The sequence below is a fragment of the Pristiophorus japonicus genome, chromosome 5, assembly GCF_044704955.1.
Source record: "Pristiophorus japonicus isolate sPriJap1 chromosome 5, sPriJap1.hap1, whole genome shotgun sequence".
Taxonomy (NCBI): Eukaryota; Metazoa; Chordata; class Chondrichthyes; family Pristiophoridae; genus Pristiophorus; species Pristiophorus japonicus.
The window spans coordinates 242,038,473-242,061,089 of record NC_091981.1 but is presented as its reverse complement, the minus strand read 5'-3'; the positions used below and the strand labels follow the sequence as shown (position 1 = coordinate 242,061,089).

The following is a 22,617-nucleotide window of genomic DNA, read 5'->3' as shown; positions in this document are numbered from 1 at the left end:
GACAGAAATAGACAGTTTCTTAAACGATAAGGGAATAAGGGGTTATGCAGAGCGGGCGGGGGAGTGGAGCTGAGTCCATGATCAGATCAGCCATGATCTTATTGGATGGCGGAGCATGCTCGAGGGGCCGTATGGCCTACTCCTGTTACTATTTCTTATGTTCTTATGGTACATGTACAAAGGTGTAACATGAGCTTACAGGTTGATTCTCTCAGAACATAGCCAAACTTTTAACAACATTTTTCAGAATTGGGATGGAACATTGGATGCAATTGGACAAAACAAGAGTTTTGCAAGATGCAGAAATTGCTGGAATAAAGCTTGAGATTATAGGTGTTCTTTTTGGTCAGCCCGGTTTTCCGATATGTAGAGACCCATCACCATGTTTTAGGACCTCCAAGTTTCTTTTTGCCTGATACACAGTATGAACTCTCTTCTCATCGAAGTAGCAATCCCCACTTGCCTAAGTCCAAGGAACTCAGGCTGCAGTTAGGAACAACCAAGGTTTAGGGAGCCTCATATAGGTGCACTGGTGGAGTTTAACCAGCTAAAACTATATGACATGGCATAAGGTAAGCTCTCCACTGCCTGTCCATCTAGGAACACCCATCTAGGAGAATTAGTTTGCAGGGCTATATTCAGCTGAGAGGAAAGAACTCCACTCCCTGGTGATAACTCTAGACTCCAGATTCCATGAATGATGCAGGCTGGTTGGCCAATCACCAAAGGTACCCTGGAGAACTGTTGCGCTGCCTGCCTCAGGAATTTAATTCCACATAATTGGCCTGTTTTTAGCAAGGTTTACTCCGCATGCATTTAAGGAAGGCAGCTTAAATCAACTAATCGTGAACAAAAGAGCTGAGAATTACGTACATCTAATTTTTCCCATAGCTTAAGGCCAGGGCCATACCTGCAGAAAACTGGAGCCGGATAAACCTAGACTGTTCTGTGGCCATGGCATTAAAAAGATGAGATTGAGTTACTTGAAGTTTGAAATTGAGGAAGATTTTGCAATTCACAGTATCGTTATTCTTCGTAGGTTACCTGCAAATTGTCAATCAGATTCCTTGCCAAGTTAATTTCCTCCCCGTGTTAGTTCTTCAAAGTCTATCAGCATGGCAAAAGAAAGATAGATAGGAACAAGCATTTCCTTTTTGGCTTCCCCTTTATCTTTCAAATGTCTGCATGTCAATTCCCCGGTTCTTAAAAATCTTATAAGGAGTTTTTCCATTGTGATAATGCCACCAACACCTAACTCATGGGTCCCAGTCAGTCCGTACTGCCAAAGATAAATGTACCTGGTTTTGTAAAAACATTGCAGTCCCCTGATCTGCCGCTGGTTCTGAGAACTCCTCAACCTGGCCAGTAAAAGTGTCAATTTGGGGTTTAGCATGACTGTGGACTGATGTCATGATAAACCAATTGAATGGTACAATGGCGATGTTAGGATCTTTCTGGATGGATGAATTAAGATAATCCGAATAGCTTTCCTTATTCATACTTAGCTTGTGATATTGTGATGTCAGATATTATGGACGGCACAACATCAAACCTTTGCACACGTGCAGTCTCTAAATGGCACATCCAACTTGTGCATGCACAATTAAGTGAGTTTCTGATTTCAGAGTTGACCGACATGGAGCCCAGTCTCATTGATGCGTGTAAACACAGGAGAACAGTGGCCACAAGTCGCCATCCCGAGACAGACACATAAAATGTTGAAATACCTTTGTACAGCATTTAATGCCCCTGGCATTTCTTAAAAGCAATTCGTTCCTTTCCTGCTCAAAATGTTTGAAATTCTTTTGCTATTTCTTGCAAACTTAACATTTGTAATTTTTTTTCCTCCAATCTATTACACTGCCACATCCCAATGAACATATTTCATGTTTCCACCAGGTAAACAAGAAAAGGTCAAATTAGTATTCATTACGTGTCATAGGAAGGGTTCATTTTCATTCTGATCATACTTTCCAGTCTGATGCAGGTTTCAAGAAGTGTTAAGGGATCATTTCTCCTCTAATTCGAAAAAGGCAATGAATTGTTTTACATGAAAATATTAGCTGAGAGTTTCCAGTCAACATTGTTTTAATGCCTGTGTTAGGCCATTGATTTGAAGCAGGTTAATGCTGGTGGTACTAACGATGATTGGAAAACCTGGGCTGCCAACCATTCAGTTGTTTTCTTTTTACAGCTTTTGCTCACCTGAGGATTTTTGAAGACAGCATACTTCTCTTTTCGTTCAACAAACAGAAGTTTGTTTTCACTGTCCCGTGTCCAGTGTGACAGGGTCTCCACCAAGTTTTCATGGTCTTCCAGAAATCTCTCTGGACAAAAGGAAAAAATCTGAAAGTCAGAACTTTTAAAATATTCACACAAAACCATAAGACAATGCATGTTATGTTCAGAATTACTCCACAAGACTGTGTGCTGTAAGCTCAAACTGATGTGACCTTAATCTCTTTAATCAAACTCCAGAGTGAAGAATCAGCATGGCAGACAACCGTTTATACTTGCTTGCATGAGGTGCGCAGGTGACCCTTGGGTCTCCAACAGGTGCTCCCCATGGTGGCAAGTCTTACACTATTATAAAGTTTACATATATAATATCACTCCCCCCCCCCCACCCTCCCAAACTCTTAGATACAAGTTATTTATAAGTTGAGGCGATTCCCGGTTGATCGCTTGAGTTGAAGTCCTGGCATGGGTGAGTTGGTCGGATCATTGCTACACTGCAGTGCGGCTGGTCTGATCACACTGTCGGGCATGGAGGGTTCATCCTCGCGATTGACAATGAGGTCGATTCCTGGTTGGGTGTGTATTGGTGGATCAATCATGGTAATGTCCTCTTCAAACTGTTCTAGGTTGTCAGTGAATCGCAGTTTGGTCTGATCCAACTGCTTTCTGCATGTTTGTCCATTCAGAAATTTGACAACAAACCTCTATTCCCCTCCTTGACTAAAACAGTGCCAGCAACCCATTTGGGACCATGACCATAACCATAATTGAGAACAAATACAGGGTCATTAACGTCAATGTCACGTGATACAGTCGCGCGATCGTGGTACATGTTATGCCGGTGACGCCGGGTTTCTACATGATCATTGAGATCTGGGTGGACTAAAGAGAGCCTGGTTTTGAGTGCTCTCTTCATTAACAATTCTGCGGGGGGAGCCCCGGTAAGCGAGTGGGGTCGCGTCCGGTAGCTGAGCAGAACCCGAGATAACCGGGTCTGCAGGGAACCATCCGTCACACATTTCAAGCTCTGCTTGATAGTTTGGACTGCCCGTTCCGCTTGACCATTGGATGCGGGCTTAAACGGGGCAAACCTGACATGTTTGATGCCATTGCAGGTCATGAACTCGTTGAATTCCGAGCTGGTGAAACATGGTCCATTGTCACTAACAAGGACGTCGGGCAAACCATGGGTGGCGAACATGGCCTTAAGCTTTCAATGCTGGCAGTGGACGTACATGATGACATTATTACATATTCAATCCATTTAGAGTAAGCGTCCACTGCTACTAGGAACATCTTTCCTCGAAAGGGGCCAGAGAAATCTACGTGGACCCTGAACCACGGTTTGAAGGACCATGAGTACAGACTAAGTCGGGCCTCCCTTGTTGCATTGCTCAACTGTGAGCAAGTGTTACATTAGTGTACGCATGACTCCAATTCCGAGTCAATGCCGGGTCACCAAACGTGCGACCTGGTGATAGCCTTCATCATGACTGTGCCTGGGTAAGTACTGTGTAGGTCGCGTATAAACGTTTCCCTGCCTTTTTTGGGCAAGATCACGCGATTTCCCATAGGAGACAGTCTGATTGGATAGACATTTCATCTTTGCGTCGGTAAAAGGACTTAATTTCGTCTTGCATTTCCCCAGGAACAGTCGACTAGTGATAGCACAGGGTCCTGGCTAGTCCAGGTCTTGATCTGATGAGCCGTGATGGGTGAACCCTCGCTCTCAAAAGCATCCATTACAAGAAACAAGTCTGCGGGTTGCGCCATTTCCATGGTTGTGCAATGGTAGCCGACTGAGGGCATCAGCACAGTTCTTAGTGCCTGGTCTGTGGTGGATTACATGATCATACGCAGATAACGTTAGTGCCCATCTTTGGATGCGGGACGAAGCATTGGTGTTTATATCTTTGCTTTCTGAAAATAGCGAAGTGAGCGGTTTGTGGTCGGTTTCGAGCTCGAACCGGAATCCAAATGGGTATTGGTGCATTTTCTTTACCCCATATACGTATGCTAATGCTTCTTTCTCAACCCTACTGTAGGCTCTTTCAGCCTTAGATAAGCTTCTGGATGCATATGCAACCGATTGCAGTTTGCCTGACACATTGGCTTGCTGTAACACACAACCGACGCTGTACGAAGATGCATCACAAGCTAGTACTAAACGTTTACACGGGTCATACAATACAAGTCATTAGTTAGAACATAGCAGGTTTCTGGTCTTCTCAAAGGCTGTCTCTTGAGATTTACCCCAAACCCAGTCGTCACCCTTACGTAGCAATAAATGCAAAGGTTCCAGCAAAGTGCTCAACCTGGGTAAAAAGTTACCAAAATAGTTGAGGAGTCCCAGGAATGAATGCAGCTCCATCACATTCTGTGGTCTGGGTGCATTCTTGATGGCTACCGTCTTAGAGTCCGTGGATCTGATGGCGACTGCCGCAATCTGTCTCCCCCAAAATTCGACCTCTAACGCCAGGAAAACACACTTGGAGCATTTCCACCTGAGTCCCACTCTGTCCAGTCGCTTTAGAACTTCTTCCAGATTGTGCAAGTGTTCGGTGGTGTCACGACCAGTGATCAGGATGTTGTCTTGGAACACAACGGTGCGCGCAACAATTTCAGCAGACCCTCCATGTTCCTCTGGAAGATGGCAGCAGCCGAGCAAATCCCAAAAGGACATCTGTGGTATATGAACAGTCCTTTGTGCGTGTTGATGCACGTCAATCTTTTCGAAGATTCAGCCAGCTCCTGCGTCATGTAAGCAGAGGTTAGATCCAGCTTGGTGAACGACTTCCCCCCCGAACTGGTCCTCCGCTTTGGATAGTGGGTACTGGTCCTGTAACGAGATTCGATTGATCATTACTTTGTAGTCTCCGCAGATTCTGACTGTGCCATCACTTTTCAACACCGGGACAGTTGGACTGGCCCACTCGTTGAACTCAACTGGCGATATAATTCCCCCTCATTGAAGTCTGTCCAGTTTGATCTTGACTTTTTCCCGCATCACATATGGAATCGCTCAGGCCTTGTGATTAACAGGCCGTGCATTAGGGACTAGATAGATCTGCACTTTGGCACCTGTGAAGTTGCCAATGCCTGGCTCAAATAGCGACGGAAATTTGTTTAGCACTTGAGCGCACGAGGCGTCATCCACCGAAGACAGCGCTTTGATGCCGTCCTAGTTCCATTGGATCTTTCCTAGCCAGCTTCTGCCGAACAGCGTTGGGCCATTGCCTGGTACAATCCATAGTGATAAATCATGCACAGCTTCATCATACGATATCTTCACTGCCGCACTGCCAATGACTGGTATGAGCTCTTTGGTGTAAGTGTGCAGCTTTGTATGAATCGGGCTTAGTTTTTGCCTTTGTGCCTTGTTTCCCCACAGTTTCTCAAAAGCCTTCTGGCTCATAATTGACTGACTCGCCCCCGTGTCCAATTCCATGGAAACTGGAATGCCGTTTAATTTGACTTTCAACATTATCGGAGGGCTTTTGGTGGTGAAGATGTGTACCCCATACACTTCCTCTTCAGCCTCGGGTTGAGTTGCCTCTCTTACTCGTTCAGCGTGATCCACAACAAATCGGTCATCTTCTGCCGACTCTGCCACGTGGTGAGTCGCAGCACGTTTGCACATTCCCTGGCAGTGCCCCATTGTTCCGCAGCCTTTGCACATGTAGTGCTTGAATCGACATTGATGGGCTCTATGATTACCTCCGCAGCGCCAACATGATGTTAATGGATTCGCATTCACGCCCCACGGCGGACTCTGAGTCATCCTAGGTCTGGCCTCTGCAGGCGTGTAGGCCCTGCCATGTACAGTTCTGCCTGCTGAAGGTGTTACTTTATGCACAGTACTTGCCGGTGAGCTTCGGTATTGAAAAGATATCTGCTTAGTGTTATCGATTGTGGACATGAAAGCTTGGTACTATTGTGATGGTCTTGCTCAGGTCTGGGGATTTGGCAGACAGCAGTTTGCGAAGAATGATCTCATGATCGCTTCCAAGCACGAAAAAGTCCTGCAACATTTCCCCCAAAAATCTGGCAAATTCACACGGTCCTGCAAGGCATCTTAGGTCGACGATATAACTCGCCACGTCCTGGATCTCGGAGCGATGGTGCGCATAAAAGCGGTACCTGGCCATTAAGATGCTCTCCTTCGGCTTGAGGTGTTCCCGAACCAGCGTACACAACTCTGCATATGTCTTGTCCATTGGTTTTGTTGGTGCTAGCAGATTTTTGATGAGGCCATGTATCGTGGACCCACAAACGGTGAGGAGAATTGCCCTGCGCTTGATTGTGTTACTGTCCGTATCCAGCTTGTTGGCCACAAAGTACTGGTCAAAACACTCAATGAAGGCTTCCCAATCATCACTCTCAACAAATTTCTCAAGAATATCAACGGCAGCCATAACCGCGTGAAAGTTCGTGATCTGTTACTCGTCGCCAATTGTTATGTTCAGAATAACTCAACAAGACTGTGTGCTGTGAGCTCAAACTGATGTGACCTTAGTCTCTTTAATCAAACTCCAGAGTGAAGAATCAGCATGGCAGACAACCTTTTATACTTGCTTGCACGAGGAGTGCAGGTGACCCTTGAGTCTCCAACAGGTGCTCCCCCTGGTGGCAAGTCATACACTATTATAAAGTTTACATACATAGCAATGTGTAGCAATCATCAAAATGCAACATTCCTCCCTCAACTAGTACCATCAGATACACATATACCAGCCATTTCTCTCATTGAGCATTATGGGAAATACTGTGCACAAAATGGCTGGCGTCTTTGCCTGCATAATAGCCACTGCACTTCAGAAGAAATTCGTTCTTTCTGAAGTGATTTGAGGTGTTACAGCTATCCTTTAGTCTTCATCCTCCTTCCAAGTCATTTTAACATTGTGTTTCTTTTTACATTAATGGCCTGGATTTTGCAGTGGGCAGATGGGAAAGGCTTACTATTTGCCAGCTGCTGCACATCGAATTCTTCCCCAACAGCAATGCTGCGGGTTCTGATCACCGATGGAATTTTGGGGTCACAGGAATAGGATGAATCAATTGGCAATTTGGACAACATTCTACTTCATTTGCCCCAAGGTAAAAACACATTTAGATTGCAACATACAGTACAGTTACTTAACACTGTGCTACAAATATATATAGTTATTCTACTCAGTTGGCAATGCACCACACAGAAGGTGACAGAGGCTGAATAATATAGTGCTCAGTTGGCATGAAGTCGATTTAATTGGTGTTAAGGTGGCAAGTCTGCCCTCTGCTAAGCTGCAAATTAGCCCACTCCTCCGTGGAGTATTGTGGTATACCGAATAAAAATGTTCATTTGATTTTTTAACTGTTACTTTCTAGAATGCTGGCCTCATTCTTACAAACCATATTGCTCCAGTTAAACGCATTGGAGCTCCGAAATAAATGGATGAGATCTGCTTCTTAAGAAATCACAAATGGCCGCCAGCAAGACATAAAGGGGCTGAAATTGCCCACAGTTGGAAACAGAGCGCACCTACCCTGTTTCTGTTGATTTTACTGGTGCGGCGGATGCGGTGGCCTCTTGAGCGAAATTCCGCTGTTTGGCTTTTTTTTCCCGGCAGACCGGAAGTCGATTATAATGGGGGCAGATGTGCGGCGGTAAGCGGAAGTTCGAAGTCTAGAGTGGCGGAAGTTGGGGGTGGGTGTAATGGCTGCTGCTGTCAGTAATCAGCGTATCATTGATGACGTCATCATGGTGTCGCATCACCGCGGCTCTCCCCTTCACTTAAAGGGGAGAGACTGCACGATTCTTTAACTTGGCAGCAGCGGCAGTAGATACTCCCCTTTAATGGGAGCCACACCGCCACTTTAGAAGGACTACAACCTCACTGCACCAGCAGAAAGAACAGCTTTTGGCACCGCACAGCAAGAGCAAGATCTTTTCGGTGGAATTTTGCCATCGGGGTGGGAACACTAGCGGTGCGCGCTTTGATGACGCACTTAGGATGGATCAGCAGCACCGGGATACCGCAGGAGCAGAATTTCCAAAATGGCAGCCATTACACGAGAAATTGGTGGGCGTTGGACTCCGCAGCGTGGCCGCTGATTTCCAGGCCTTAAGGGAAGGGGCAATTTCGTCCCCAAGCATTTCAGGTGGGAATGAGCAAAATGTAAATAAGTCTGAGCTGGCCCATGTTCATTTTCTTACAATTTAAGATGGAAAATCTTACAACATGTGAACACAATTTATGACTTTTACTATTTGAAACTCCTTTCAAAGGAAGTATGAAATACTGCCACTAGTGGGAGGATTGGTTGCTGTATGTATTTTGAATGTATTATAAATGATTTTTGAATGCATTTATGATGATACGAAACACAGCAACCAGAACAATTCTCACTCCAGGTTTATCAAAAAAAATGAACACTGTTAGGAAGAAAATAGAGACGGAGGGATCAGGCTTATAGTCAGCTCTACTATTAACATCAAGTGTGCTTCAAAAGACAGTTCAGACACAAAGCCGTCCCCGGTAATTGCGGTGCAGTCTCAGGTTAACTCTGTAAGATCAAATCCATCTTAAATCAAACAATCTTTAGACAGTAATTGTAATTGAGAATCATTTTAAGATCAGATTTCTTCTCCTTATCCCCATATTATAATGACTCATTCTCCAAACCCCTGTGTGATTAGGGTCTTTGTGATGTTACGTGAAGTCCTTCCACATTGATCTTATATAAATGCTGGTGTGCTCTGCTTCAAGTAATACCAGATGGCTTCATCACACTTTGAAAACTTGCTATAGTGGGATTATGAATTCATTGCCTCTGGGTTGCTAGACCGGCATCATAACCACTAGGCTACTGTGCCAATGTTAAAAATAATACGTTTTTGCAGGAATGTTCAGCAAAGAGATGATGTCATGCATGGCCAATTGGGTCATTTTACCGTTTAAAAAAAAATTGATATGGTAAAGACTTCCATCTTGGTGCCAAAGCTGCTTTAAGAAAGTTTCTCTGGATGATGATTTAATTTAATTTGGAAGAGAGGTACATTTTAATAGGTACAAATATTTATCAGAGGTCTCATATTATCATGGTTCCTATTGAGCTGTTTCATGATTCATGCCTCGTGGGGTTATATACAATAGAAGCGTACTACAGGAGCATGAATGCGTATGCTTATTACTTATCAGAGCACAATGCATATGCAGTTTTGTGATATCTTATACCAAGAAATCTCGGGGCCGAAATTCACCCCCGCCGAAAAAGGGGCGCACCTACCATTTTTCCTGTGATTTCACCGTCGCGGTGCATGCGGTGGCCTCTTGCGCGAAATTCAGCTCTTTGTCTTTTTTTTTGAGCAGGGTGGAAGTCGGTCATAATGGGAGTGGAAATGGGGCAGAGAGCAGAAGATCGATCATAAGAGGTACGGAAGTGGGGGCGGGCGGAGTGTCCGCCGCTGTCAGTCATCAGCGTAGCTCTGATGACATCATCATGCTGACACATCATCACGTCTCGCCCCTTCACTTAAAGGGGAGAGCCGCTGCGAGCACTGCAATGATTTTAGTTAGGTCCACTGGACCACCAGGGAGGGTTTCGGTTGGGCCAGTGGCCTGGCACCCAGAAGGGGTGGCAGCCCGGCCGAACCCGGGCGGCATAATTGTCAGGCTGACCTGGCAGTTGGCTGACAACAAAACTAAGATGGCGGCCGCGGCAGTGCGCCCTCCCCTTTAATGGCGGCCACAGTGCCATTTTGCACACACTGCAAACACAGTGCACCGATAGAACAAACTGTCGGGGGCACTGTGCGGTGGCCGCAAGATTTGTTTAGGTGAATTTTGCTTGCGTGTCGGGCGATTGGCGGTGCGCACCTTGATGACGCACTTAGGAGGGTTTGGCAACAGCGGGGTGGAAGTGGGGACTGGCGGCAAAACCACCGGGGAAAATTTTGTGAGTGGTGACCATTCGACAAAAAATCGGCGGCCATTCAACACCGCCGCGCGGCTGCCACTTTCCGGCGGTAACAGGCCTCATCGGGAGGCTGAATTTCGACCCCCTCATCTCTAGACTACCATTGAGTAAAATGCAGCATAAGTGGTGGCGCCGGGCTACACACACCTCAGGCATGCTGGCACCTCTCAGGGATTTGCACACTGATATTGTTAAGGCTTTGAGGTCCAAAATCCAGGATGCAATAATGACAAACTTCAATGTCCTTGGATGAAGACCAGAAAATCTCTTGATAGCATGCATGACACCACAGCTAGGTTTTGTTCAATTTACCAACATGGAGAATGTATATTGCCCATTCTTCCTTCATATGTGCAGTACTTTACATTTTACTGTATTCAATTATATCTGCCATTGCCTGCCCACTTACAGATTTTGTATAATTCATTCTGTAATTTATGGCCGACCACCTCAATTCCTCCGCCTCTCCTACTTTTGTATCATCTGCACTGATCCCTGGGGTGCCCCAATCAGTACTTAGCCCCATCCTAACATACCTTTATGCATTTTCTATGCTTCAGTCAATTTTGCATTCATACTACAGATTTACCCTGAATCCCCACAGCTTTGAGCTTATCTAATAGCTTTCTGTGTGAAACTTTGTCAAATGGCTTCTGGAAGTCTAGGAATTGCAATCCGTAGACTTACCACAGTCCTACTGGGATGTCACTTTTTCAAAGGAGTCAAGGAAGTTGGTCCATGTTGATTGCTGTTAATTAAGTTAATTTTGTACATATAATCTTCAGCTGTACACTTAATAACCCATGCTATCATTTTACATGGGCTTAAAATAAGTCTACAGGTCTGTAGTTGCCTGAGTTTGATTCTGTGCCCTTTTTGAGTATGAGCACCACATTTGCCTGTTTCCAATCTATTGACACCTCTCCAGTGTCCAGTGATTCCCTCATAATGATTGTCAGTACTGTATCTCCCATATCTCACTGGGATAAATGCTACCTTCCTCTGGAGACTAATTGCTTTTGTACCTTTGTAGCTTGGAACTTCTATCTCAGTTCATTTGCAATCATTAATGTTGCTAAAAAAAACATTGGAAAAGGACACTGGCAGAAAGGCAACCCTCAGGGAAAGAACTACTCAATCATTTCCTGGTGAATCGATATTGCTTTGTTTCTGCGAGCTCACCCTTACTGTCCTCCTCTGCAACAGCATGTTGCTGCTTCTCTTCCACAGACATTACTTCATTCCACAGACATATTATGTAGCATGTGGCACACCACTATCATTCTTCAACCTCATTCTAGGGTATGGCAATCCAAACAGCCGACGTTTGTTTCCCCGTGGCAAATATCTGCTAAATGATGTTCTTGGTTTTTAAATTTGCGTCACTGTAGCCTCTTTTTGGGGCTTATGGAGATTTTGTAGTGGTGCCATGTTTCAAGTGTTCCAAAGCCATGTTACAAGTTTCCATTTATCTTCATCTGGAATCTCCGATCTCCTTAATTGTCGGTAGTCCCCAAAAGTCATGGGTTCACGGGCATAATAATCTGGCAGTATGATCATAAACTATTTGGATATTTATAGATTGTATCTGTGCCGAAAATAAGCTGTGGTAACCCTGTACTAAGATGGATCCATTCACTTGGTTAAAATTTAAACTAGTTGCTCAGAGGCACTTCATCTTACTCATAGTCACAGAATGTTTTCCTTTGGTTAAGAATGAGACAGTATGCTATAGATGGTGGAATTGCAGCAGGCACTCAGATGCTTTTTGTTAGCATTCAATGTGGTCGTCTTCTTAACATTGTGTTTCAATAATATGAGATTCTCTACTATTGTTCTTTTGATTACAATTGATTGAGAACCTTATAAATTAGGCAAGTTTGTTCTGCGTTCAGCAGTTCTGAAGTAGTGACCTTTTGGTGTAAAAAGCATTCATGTATTCCAGATCCTTTATATATATTTGTTTTACTGTATATTATTTGCTTAATATATTTGTTTCTTTAAATGATCTAACTGTAAATAAATTCAATCAGTAGTTTTAGCTGGTACAAGGTAGGTCTAGGGCCCAAAATTCCACATGGACTTTTTTGGCGCAGTTGTAGAGGTATGTCCGATTTTTTGGTGGCCCGAGTGCACCAAAAAAAAGTTCCAAGTTTCGCCGCCATAACTTTTCATTTTGGAGTGGCGCAGATGTCCTTAAACTCTGTGGGTGGAGCTTAAGGTCTGCGCTGAAAAACTGAGGTTGCCAGGGTAACGAGGGACACTTGAAGGGCTGAGGCACAAATAAAGCATTTCCCTTTTGTAAAATAGATCATTTCGTGAGACTTGGGACAACAGATTAAAATCTCAATATATGAAACAATATGAAATTCCTTTATTCCTTTTTAGCATTTATAGATTTTTTTTCACCTTTACAGTGCCAGTGCTGCAATCCCGGGCCGAAAGTGTAATATTTTGCACTTTCTGGATCAACAGTAGATATAGTGAGAATACTACATGGATTCCAGTGCATAGTGTTACTGCAAGTCCACCTACTTCCACCTCCGTAACATCGCCTTTCGCTGCCCCTGCCTCTACTGCTGAAACCTTCATCTATGACTTTGTTACTTCTAGACTTGACTATTCCAATGCTCTCCTGGCTGGCCTCCCATCTTACACCCTACATAAACTTGAGCTCATCCAAAACTCTGTTGCCCGTATTCTAACTCTCACCAAATCCCATTCACCATCACCCCTGTGCTTGCTGACCTACATTGATAATGCCTCATGTAAAATTCTCATAATTATTTTCAAATCCCTCCATGGCCTCGCCCCTTAATATCTCGGTAACTTCCTCCAGCTGTTCAACCCTCCGCGATCTCTCACTCCTCCAATTCTGGTCTCTTGAGCAACCCCGATTTTAATCGCTGCACCGGTGGCTGTGCATTCAGCTGCCTAGACCTAGGCTGTAAGCTCTGGAATTCCCTTCCTAAACCCTTCCACTTTTCTACGTCTGTCCTCCTTTAAGACGCTCCTTAAAACCTACATCTTTGACCAAGCTTTTGCTCATCAGTCCTAATACCTCCTTATGTGGTTCAATGTCCAATTTTGTTTGATAATGCTCTTGTGAAGCACCTTGGGACCTTTTACTACATTAAAGGCACTATATAAATGCAAGTTATTGTTGCAAAACAGGGTAATTGTTGGTTTTGGACTATGCGGCCTAAAATATGCCCTCTTGAGAGGGACAATCTGCTTGCTACAAATGTTAAGAGAAATATAGGGGAAAATTTGTGTTTGCCAGCAAAGTTGCTGGTCTTATTGGCAACTGCAGTTAATGGCCATTGGAAATGGTCGCAATACTAACTGAGTGAAATTGGTCTGGGGAGCATGGAGGTGACGCAGCGCTCACCTTTCATGCAACGCCGTCCTGACGTTCCTGGAGGGATCCAGGACGAAGTTTCTGTCCCGGTCCAGAGTTGCAGCTTCCCATAGTTGCTGTGAACTAAGTTGTGGAGCTCACAGGGAATTATGGGCAATGAAGAGGTCTGAGAATTAAAGAGGCCATGCAAAATGAAGCAGTACAAAATAAAATGCAGCCCTTTCTGCCTTTGAAGAAATACTCAATATTTAAAAGAAGTTCCAAATGTAAATATTCAGCTGTTAAAGCTGAATTACCTTCCTAACCTCAACAAATGGGAAAACTGTCTTGGCACTAACACAAATGGCTCAGCAAGCCAGCGAAGGGGCACCCAGGGCCTCACACACAGTAATCCTGCTTTGTGCAGGGGTTCAACATTGCAAGAGCAGTGCTCTACGCACAGGGGCCAAGAGGCCCTCCAGAAAGAACGCTATAGGACTACATCGCTAAGGCCGTCACTGCCGGCAGTGTTTCAGCCAGCACCTAGCTCTAGCGTCCAAAAAAGCTTCATGACCTCCAACCACTGGTCAAGGTCAGCGAATGCATCTTCAAAAGCCATCTCCTAACAGCTGCATCACTAGCCTCACACACTGGTCAATGCATAACCTCCAATCACTCACCTACTAGCAATCTTCACCAATTAAGAGGCACAACTCCCATTCCTAGAAGAAGAAGGAAAGAAAGGAGAGAAAGAAAGAAAGACTTGGATTTATATAGTACCTTTCACGACCACCGGATGTCTCAAAGCGCTTTACAGCCAATGAAGTACTTTTGGAGTGGAGTCACTGCTGTAATATAGGAAATCAATTTGCGCACAAGCAAGCTCCCACAAACAGCAATGTGATAATGACCAAATAATCTGGGTTTTTTTGTTATGTTGATTGAGGGATAAATATTGGCCAGGACACCAGGGATAACTCCCCTGCACTTCTTTGAAATAATGCCATGGGATCTTTTACATCCACTTGAGAGAGCAGACGGGGCCTCAGTTTAACATCTCATCTGAAAGACGGCACCTCCGACAGTGCAATGCTTCCTGAGCACTACACTGGAGTATCAGCCTAGATTTTTTTTGTGCTCAAGTCCCTGGTGTCACGCAGTGCTGCGTAACATAAGTAGGATAGGCAAAGGGACACAGAAGACAGTCACTAAGAGAATGTATAACGATGATCAGTTGATTTCTTGGTGTCATATTGGATGGATAGATGTATAAAGTCGGATTCAAAAGTTTGTTTTGTGGTGGCATTTACTTCAGCATTGTGGCCAAGAGGAGGCTGTGATGGTCAGTGACAGAGGAAAGGTAAGGTGTGGGACTAACGTGGAAAGGGGAATTGGGGTTGTGGTCACTGGTATCACAGGCAGGTGATTCTATTGTGTTCCTAACACACATGAGACTGCACACAGGGAGGTTAAAGTAACAGTGACCTGTCTTTATTAAGACACTCCAGAGTCAGGTACAGGCCTTAGGGGCCGACTTATATACAATGCTCCCAAGGGATGCTGGGATCCCTTGGGACTTCAGGGGATGCACTCCCTGGTGGCGGAACATGGGAGTGCATGCTTTACAGATACACAACATCACTCCCCCACCAAAGTCAAAGTGAGAACTATTTACAAGGTGAGACGGTCGGGAGCCTTTCTTTCCCTGGTGGACTGCCTCGGTACAAATGTCTGTTCTGGTGTGTTGGCTGTGCCCTCGCTGGGCTGGCGTGTTGTTGGCCCTGCAGGGCTGCTGGGTGAGCCTGGCCTTGCTGGGCTGTTGGGCGTGATGGGTTCGATTTCCTGGTCCGGGGTGGTGTCATTGATCCTTTGGGTGTGTGTTGTGGGCTCGAAACAGGTGGTGTCTGCTGTGGGTTGTTCAGGGCAGCCTGTGAACCGCAGCCTCGTTTGGTCCAGGTGCTTTCTGCAAATTTGTCCACTGTCTAGTTTGACTACAAACACACTACTCCCTTCTTTAGCTATCACCGTGCCCGCGATCCAATTGGGACCATGTCCATTGTTTAGCACATACACAGGGTCAGTCAGATCAATTTCCCGTGACACAGTGGCGCGACCATCGTTTACATTTTGTTGATGCCGCCTGCTCTCTACCTGATCATGCAGGTTGGGGTGCACCAGCGAGAGTCTGGTTTTAAGCATCCTTTTCATGAGTAGCTCAGCCGGGGGCACCCCTGTGAGCGAGTGGGGTCTCGTGCGGTAGCTGGGCAGTACTCGGGACAGGCGGGTTTGGAGTGAGCCTTCTGTGTCTCGTTTAAGGCTCTGTTTGATGGTTTCTACTGCCCGCTCTGCCTGCCCATTGGAGGCTGGTTTAAACGGGGCCGAGGTGCCATGTTTGATCCTATTGAGGGTCATGAATTATTTAAATTCGGCACTGTGAAACATGGCCCATTGTCACTGACCAGTATGCCAAGCAGGCCGTGGGTGGCAAACCTGGCCCTCAGGCTTTCAATGGTGGCGGTGGCGGTGCTTCCCGACATTATTTCACATTCAATCCATTTTGAAAAAGCATCACCACCACCAGGAACATTTTACCGAGAAACAGGCCCGCATAGTCGACGTGTATCCTTGACCATGGTCTGGAGGGCCAGGACCACAAACTTAGTGGTGCCTCTCTGGGCGCGTTGCTCAACTGAGCACATACGCTGCATTGCTGTACACAGGAGTCTAAGTCAGAGTCGATACTGGGACACCAAGCGTGCGATCTGGCTATCGATTTCATCATTACTATACCCGGGTATGTACTGTGGAGATCCGAGATGAACGTCTCCCTGCCCTTTTTGGGTAGCATTACGCGGTTACTCCACAACAGGCAGTCTGCCTGAATGGACAGCTCGTCCTTTCGCCGCTGGAACGGCTTGATTAGCTCTTGTATTTCAACGGGGATGCTGGCCCAGCTCCCATGCATTACAGTTTTTTACTAGGGACAGCAAAGGATTTTGGCTGGTCCAAGTCCTAATCTGGCGGGCCGTGACAGGTGATTTATCATTTTCAAACGCTTCCATGACCATCAACAAGTCTGCGGGCCGCGCCACCATCAACAAGTTTGCAGGCTGCGCCATTTCCACCCCCGTGGCGGGCAATGGTTGCCGACTAAGAGCATCCACACAGTTCTCGAAGTTAGGCCGAAGTCAGGTCGAGCTTGATGAACGTCTTGCCTCCTGCCAGCGTCGCAAATAGGTTGTCTGCCTTAAATAGTGGGTATTGGTCCCGTAGCGAGAAACGATGAATAGTTACTTTATAATCGCCGTAAATCCTGATCGCGCCATCACTTTTGAGTAGTGAAACAATTGGGCTGGCCCACTCACTGAATTCCACTGGGGAGATGATGCCCTCGCGTTGCAGCCTGTCCAGCTCGATTTCCACTCTCTCCCTCATCATGTGAGATACCGCTCGCGCCTTGTGGTGAATGGGTCATGCCTCTGGGACCAGGTGGATCCGCACCTTCGCTCCGGAAAAGTTCCCAATGCCTGGCTCAAAAAGGGAAGGAAATTTGTTAAGAACCTGGGTACATGAGGCCTCATCGACATGTGATAGCGCTCAGATGTCATCCCAGTTCCAGCGGATTTTGCCCAGCCAGCTCCTTCCAAACAATGTGGGGCCATCGCCCGGTACAATCCAGATTGACCGTGCCCTCGTAGGTGAGCTTGACCATGGTGCTGCCCAGGACAGTGATGAACTCTTTGGTGTATATTCTCAGTTTCGTGTGGATGGGGCACAGGGCTGGTCTGAGTGCCTTGTTGCACCACAGTCTCTCAAACATCTTTTTACTCATGATGGATTGGCTAGCGCCAGTGTCCAGTTCCATGGCTATGGGTAAGCCATTCAATTTTACATTTAGCATTATAGGTGGACATTTCGTCGAAAATGTGTGCACCCCGTGTACGTCAGCATCTGCCTCCTCTCGCTGATCATGGACCAATCTTCCTCTGCCACGTGGTGATTAGCAGTTTTGCAGAGCTTGCAGCTCATCTGCAAGCTCGTTGGAGGTGCCTCATTGTTCCACAGCTCTTGCAAACACACCCTTTGAAGCAGCATGAATAGGCTGAATGGAAGCCTCCACAACACCAACAAGGTGTGAATTACCTTGCATTCTTCCTTTGTTGCGGACTCTGAGTCATCTGGGTCACCTGAGGCCTGCTGGCAGTTGCAGACTCGTGGGTTCTGCCCTGCACAATTCTGCTCGCAAACACAGTTCCAGTTAATTGATGAACATTGCTAGCACTTGTGTGCTGAGAAATTTGTTTGGTGTTATCACTGGTAGACATGAACGCCTGTGCTATTGCAATGGCCTTACTGAGGGTCGGTGTCTCTACAGTCAAAATTTTTCATAGGCTGGTCTCATGGCCAATGACCAATACAAAAAATTCTCCAGGTAGCCATCAAACTCCCATTGACCTGCAAGTCGCCTTAGCTCAGCGACGTAGCTCGCCACTTCCAGACCTTCAGATCGCTGGTACGTATAGCACGCTCCTCCTCGGGTTAAGATGCTCCCAAACCAGTGTTCACAGCTCTTCATATGACTTATCTGTGGGTTTCACCGGAGTCAGAAGATTCTTCATGAGGCTGTAGGTCGGTGCCCCGCAGACCGTGAGGAGGACCGCTCTCCTTTTAGCAGCGCTTCCTTCTCCGTCCAGCTCGTTGGCTACAAAGGCTTCCCAGTCCTCACCCTCCGAGAACTTCTCCAGTATGCCCACAGTTTCCTGTGCCTATGCGTTGGATTCGTGTACTCATCGCCAGTTATTGTGTTCCTAACACAGATGAGACTGTGCACAGGGAGGTTAAAGTAACAGTGACCTCAGTCTTTAATAAGACACTCCAGAGTGAGGAACAGGCCTTAGGAGCTGCCTTATATACAATGCACCCAAGGGATGCTGGGATCCCTTGGGACTTCAGGGGATGCACTCCCTGGTGGCGGAACATGGGAGTGCATGCTTTACAGATACACAACAATTACGATGCCACGGGGTGTGCTATGCAGATCCTTGACAAATAAATCTCTGCCCTTCTCAGGCAGGATTAATCGATTTCCCCACAAAATGCAGTCTGCCTGGACGGATAACTCGTCCTTACGCCGGTGAAATGGGTTAAAATCGCCATGCATCTCTCCATACCTGGTTGCCCAGTTTCCACTTAATATACACTTTTTCACCTGGGACAGCAGTGGGTCTTGGCTAGTCCAGATTCTTATCTGGCGCGCGTGACCCTTCGCCCTCAAAGGCTTCCATGGCCATGACCAGTTCCGCGAGCTGCTCCGCTTCACCCTCGGTGGGGGCGAGCGGGAGCTGGCTGAGCACATCTGCGCAGTTATCAGTGCCTGGTCTGTGGCGGATCGTGTAGTTGTAAATGGACAGCGTTAATGCCCACCTCTGAATGCGAGCTGAGGTGTTGGTATTTGATGTGCATCTGCAAAGCATGCACTTCCATGTTCCGCCACCAGGGAGCTCATCCCCTGAAGTCCCAAGGGATCCCAGCATCCCTTGGGAGCACTGTATATAAGCTGGCCCCTAAGGCCTATTCCTCACTCTGGAGTGTCTTATTAATGACTGAGGTCACTGTTACTTTAACCTCCCTGTGTGCAGCCTCATCTGTGTTCGGAACACAATAACTGGCGACGAGAATACGAATCCAACGCAAAGATGCAGCAAACTATGGGCATCCTGGAGAAGTTCCCAGAGGGTGAGGACTGGGAAGCCTATGTCGAATGGCTGGACCAGTACTTTGTAGCCAATGAGCTGGATGGAGAAGGAAGCGCTGCAAAAAGGAGAGCGGTCCTCCTCACAGACTGTGGTGCACCGACCTACAGCCTCATGAAGAATCTTCTGGCTCCAGTGAAACCCACAGATAAGTCGTATGAGGAGCTGGTTTGGGAGCATCTTAACCCGAGGGAGAGCGTGCTGATGGCGAGGTATCGGTTCTACACGTACCAGCGATCTGAAGGTCAGGAAGTGGCGAGCTACGTCGCCGAGCTAAGGCGACGTGCAGGACAATGTGAGTTTGATGGCTACCTAGTGCAAATGCTCAGAGACTTTTTTGTACTGTGCATTGGCCACGAGACCACCCTACGAAAAATTTTGACTGTAGAGACTATAGAGACACCGAACCTCAGTAAGGCCATTGCGATACTACAGGCGTTTATGTCCACCAGTGATAACACCAAACAAATCTCTCAGCACACAAGTGCAAGCAATGTTCATAAATTAACTGGAACTGAGTTTGCGAGCAGAAATGTGCAGGGCAGAACCCACGAGTCTGCAACTGCCAGCAAGCCTCAGGTGACCCAGATGACTCAAAGTCCCCAACAAAGCAAGGCAATTCAAACCTTGCTGGCATTGTGGAGGCTTCCATTCAGCCTATTCATGCCGCTTCAAAGGGTGTGTTTGCAAGAGCTGTGGAACAATGGGGCACCTCCCATGAGCTTGCAAATGAGCTGCAAGCTCTGCAAAACCTGCTAAATACCACGTGGCAGAGGAAGATCAGTCCATGGTGGATCAAAGCAATTTCGAGCCTCAGAGAGGAGGCAGATGCTGACGTACACAGGGTGCGCACATTTTCGACACAATGTCCACCTATAATGCCAAATGTAAAATTGAATGGCTTACCCATAGCCATGGAACTGGACACTGGCGCTAGCCAATCCATCATGAGTAAAAAGATGTTTGAGAGACTGTGGTGCAACAAGGCACTCAGACCAGCCCTGAGCCCCATCCACACGAAACTGAGAATGTACACCAAAGAGCTTATCACTGTCCTGGGTAGCGCCATGGTCAAGCTCACCTACAAGGGCATGGTGCACGAACTGCCACTCTGGATTGTCCCAGGCGATTGCCCCACACTGCTTGGAAAGAGCTGGCTGGGCAAAATCCGCTGGAACTGGGATGACATCCGAGCGCTATCACATGTCGATGAGGCCTCATGTACCCAGGTTTTTAACAAATTTCCTTCCCTTTTTGAGCCAGGTATTGGAAACTTTTCCAGGGCGAAGGTGCGGATCCACTTGGTCCCAGAGGCACGACCCATTCACCACAAAGCGTGAGCGGTACCTCACATGATGAGGGAGAGAGTGGAAATCGAGCTGGACAGGCTGCAACGCGAGGGCATCATTTCCCCAGTGGAATTCAGTGAGTGGGCCAGCCCAATTGTTCCAGTACTCAAAAGTGATGGCACGGTCAGGATTTGCGGCGATTATAAAGTAACTATTAATCGTTTCTCGCTACAGGACCAATACCCGCTACCTAAGGCAGACAACCTATTTACGACGCTGGCAGGAGGCAAAACATCCACCAAGCTCGACCCGACTTCGGCCTACATGACGCAGGAGCTGGTAGAGTCTTCGAAGGGCGTCACCTGCATCAACACGCACAAGGGACTGTTCATCGACAACAGATGCCCGTTTGGAATTTGGTCGGCTGCAGTGATCTTCCAGAGAAACATGGAGAGCCTACTCAAGTCGGTACCATACACGGTGGTCTTTCAGGACGACATATTGGTCACAGGTCGGGACACCGCCGAGCACCTACAAAACCTGGAGGAGGTCCTCCAGCAACTGGATCGCGTAGGGCTGCGGCTGAAGGGGTCGAAATGCGTCTGCATGGCAACAGAAGTGGAGTTTTTGGGGAGAAAGATTACGGCGGATGCCATTCGGCCCACAGACGCCAAGACAGAGGCTATCAGGAACGCATCCAGGCCACAGAACGTCACGGAGCTGCGGTCGTTCCTGGGATTCCTCAATTATTTTGGTAACTTCCTCCGGGGTTAAGCACCCTTTTAGAGCTCCTATATGTGTTATTGCACAAAGGTGTGAACTGGGTATGGGGGAAAAAACAAGTAATTTCTTTTGAGAAAGCCAGAAACATGTTATGCTCCAACAAGCTGCTTGTATTGTATAACCCTTGTAAAAGACTTGTGCTAGCATGTGACGCGTCGTCGTACGGAGTCGGGTGTGTATTACAACAAGCTAACGTTGCGGGGAAGTTGTAATCTGTCGCGTATGCTTCCAGGAGCTTGTCTAAGGCCGAGAGGGCCTACAGCATGATTGAGAAAGAGGCATTAGCGTGTGTGTTCGGGGTAAAGAAAATGCATCAGTACCTGTTTGGCCTCAAATTTGAGCTGGAAACCGATCACAAGCCCCTCACATCCCTATTCGCTGAAAACAAGGGCATAAATACTAATGCCTCAGCCTGCATACAAAGGTGGGCACTCGCGCTATCAGCGTATAATTATACCATCCGCCATAGGTCAGGCACCGAGAACTGTGCGGATGCTCTCAGTCAGCTACCATTGGCCACCACGAGGATGGAAATGGCGCAGCCTGCAAACTTGTTGATGGTGGCGCAGCCCAGACTTGTTGATGGTCATGGAAGCGTTTGAAAATGATAAATCACCTGTCACGGCCCACCAGATTAGGACTTGGACCAGCCAAGATCCTTTGCTGTCCCTAGTAAAAAACTGTGTACCGTTGAAATGCAAGAGCCAATCAAGCCGTTCCAGCAGCGAAAGGACGAGCTGTCCATTCAGGCAGACTGCCTGTTGTGGGGTAACCGTGTAGTGCTTCCAAAAAAGGGCGGGGAGACGTTCATCTCGGATCTCCACAGCACACACCCGGGCATAGTAATGATGAAAGCGATAGCCAGATCCCACATGTTGTGGCCCAGTATTGACTCTGTCTTAGACTCCTGTGTACGGCAATGCAGCGTGTGTGCTCAGTTGAGCAACGCGCCCAGAGAGGCACCACTAAGTTTGTGGTCCTGGCCCTCCAGACCATGGTCGAGGATCCATGTCGACTATGCAGGCCCGTTTCTCGGTAAAATGTTCCTGGTGGTGGTGGATGTTTTTTCAAAATGGATTGAATGTGAAATAATGTCGGGAAGCACCGCCACCGCCACCATTGAAGGCCTGAGGGCCATGTTTGCCACCCATGGCCTGCCTGACATACTGGTCAGTGACAACGGGCCATGTTTCACCAGTGTCGAATTTAAAGAATTCATGACCCGCAATGGGATCAAACATGTCACCTCGGCCCC

The 22,617-nt window shown here is 47.0% G+C and overlaps 1 protein-coding gene across 7 annotated transcripts in view; it reads right to left on the bottom strand.

The window, feature by feature from the left end:
- Positions 1 to 22,617, bottom strand: part of apbb1ip (amyloid beta (A4) precursor protein-binding, family B, member 1 interacting protein) — a 213,393-nt gene that overhangs the window by 79,025 nt on the left and 111,751 nt on the right. For all 7 annotated transcript variants that reach the window (XM_070881446.1, XM_070881453.1, XM_070881451.1 and 4 more), the window contains exon 7: positions 2,206 to 2,327. In XM_070881446.1, coding sequence (XP_070737547.1) covers positions 2,206 to 2,327 — 122 coding nt within the window. The remainder of the gene's footprint in view (positions 1 to 2,205; positions 2,328 to 22,617) is intronic.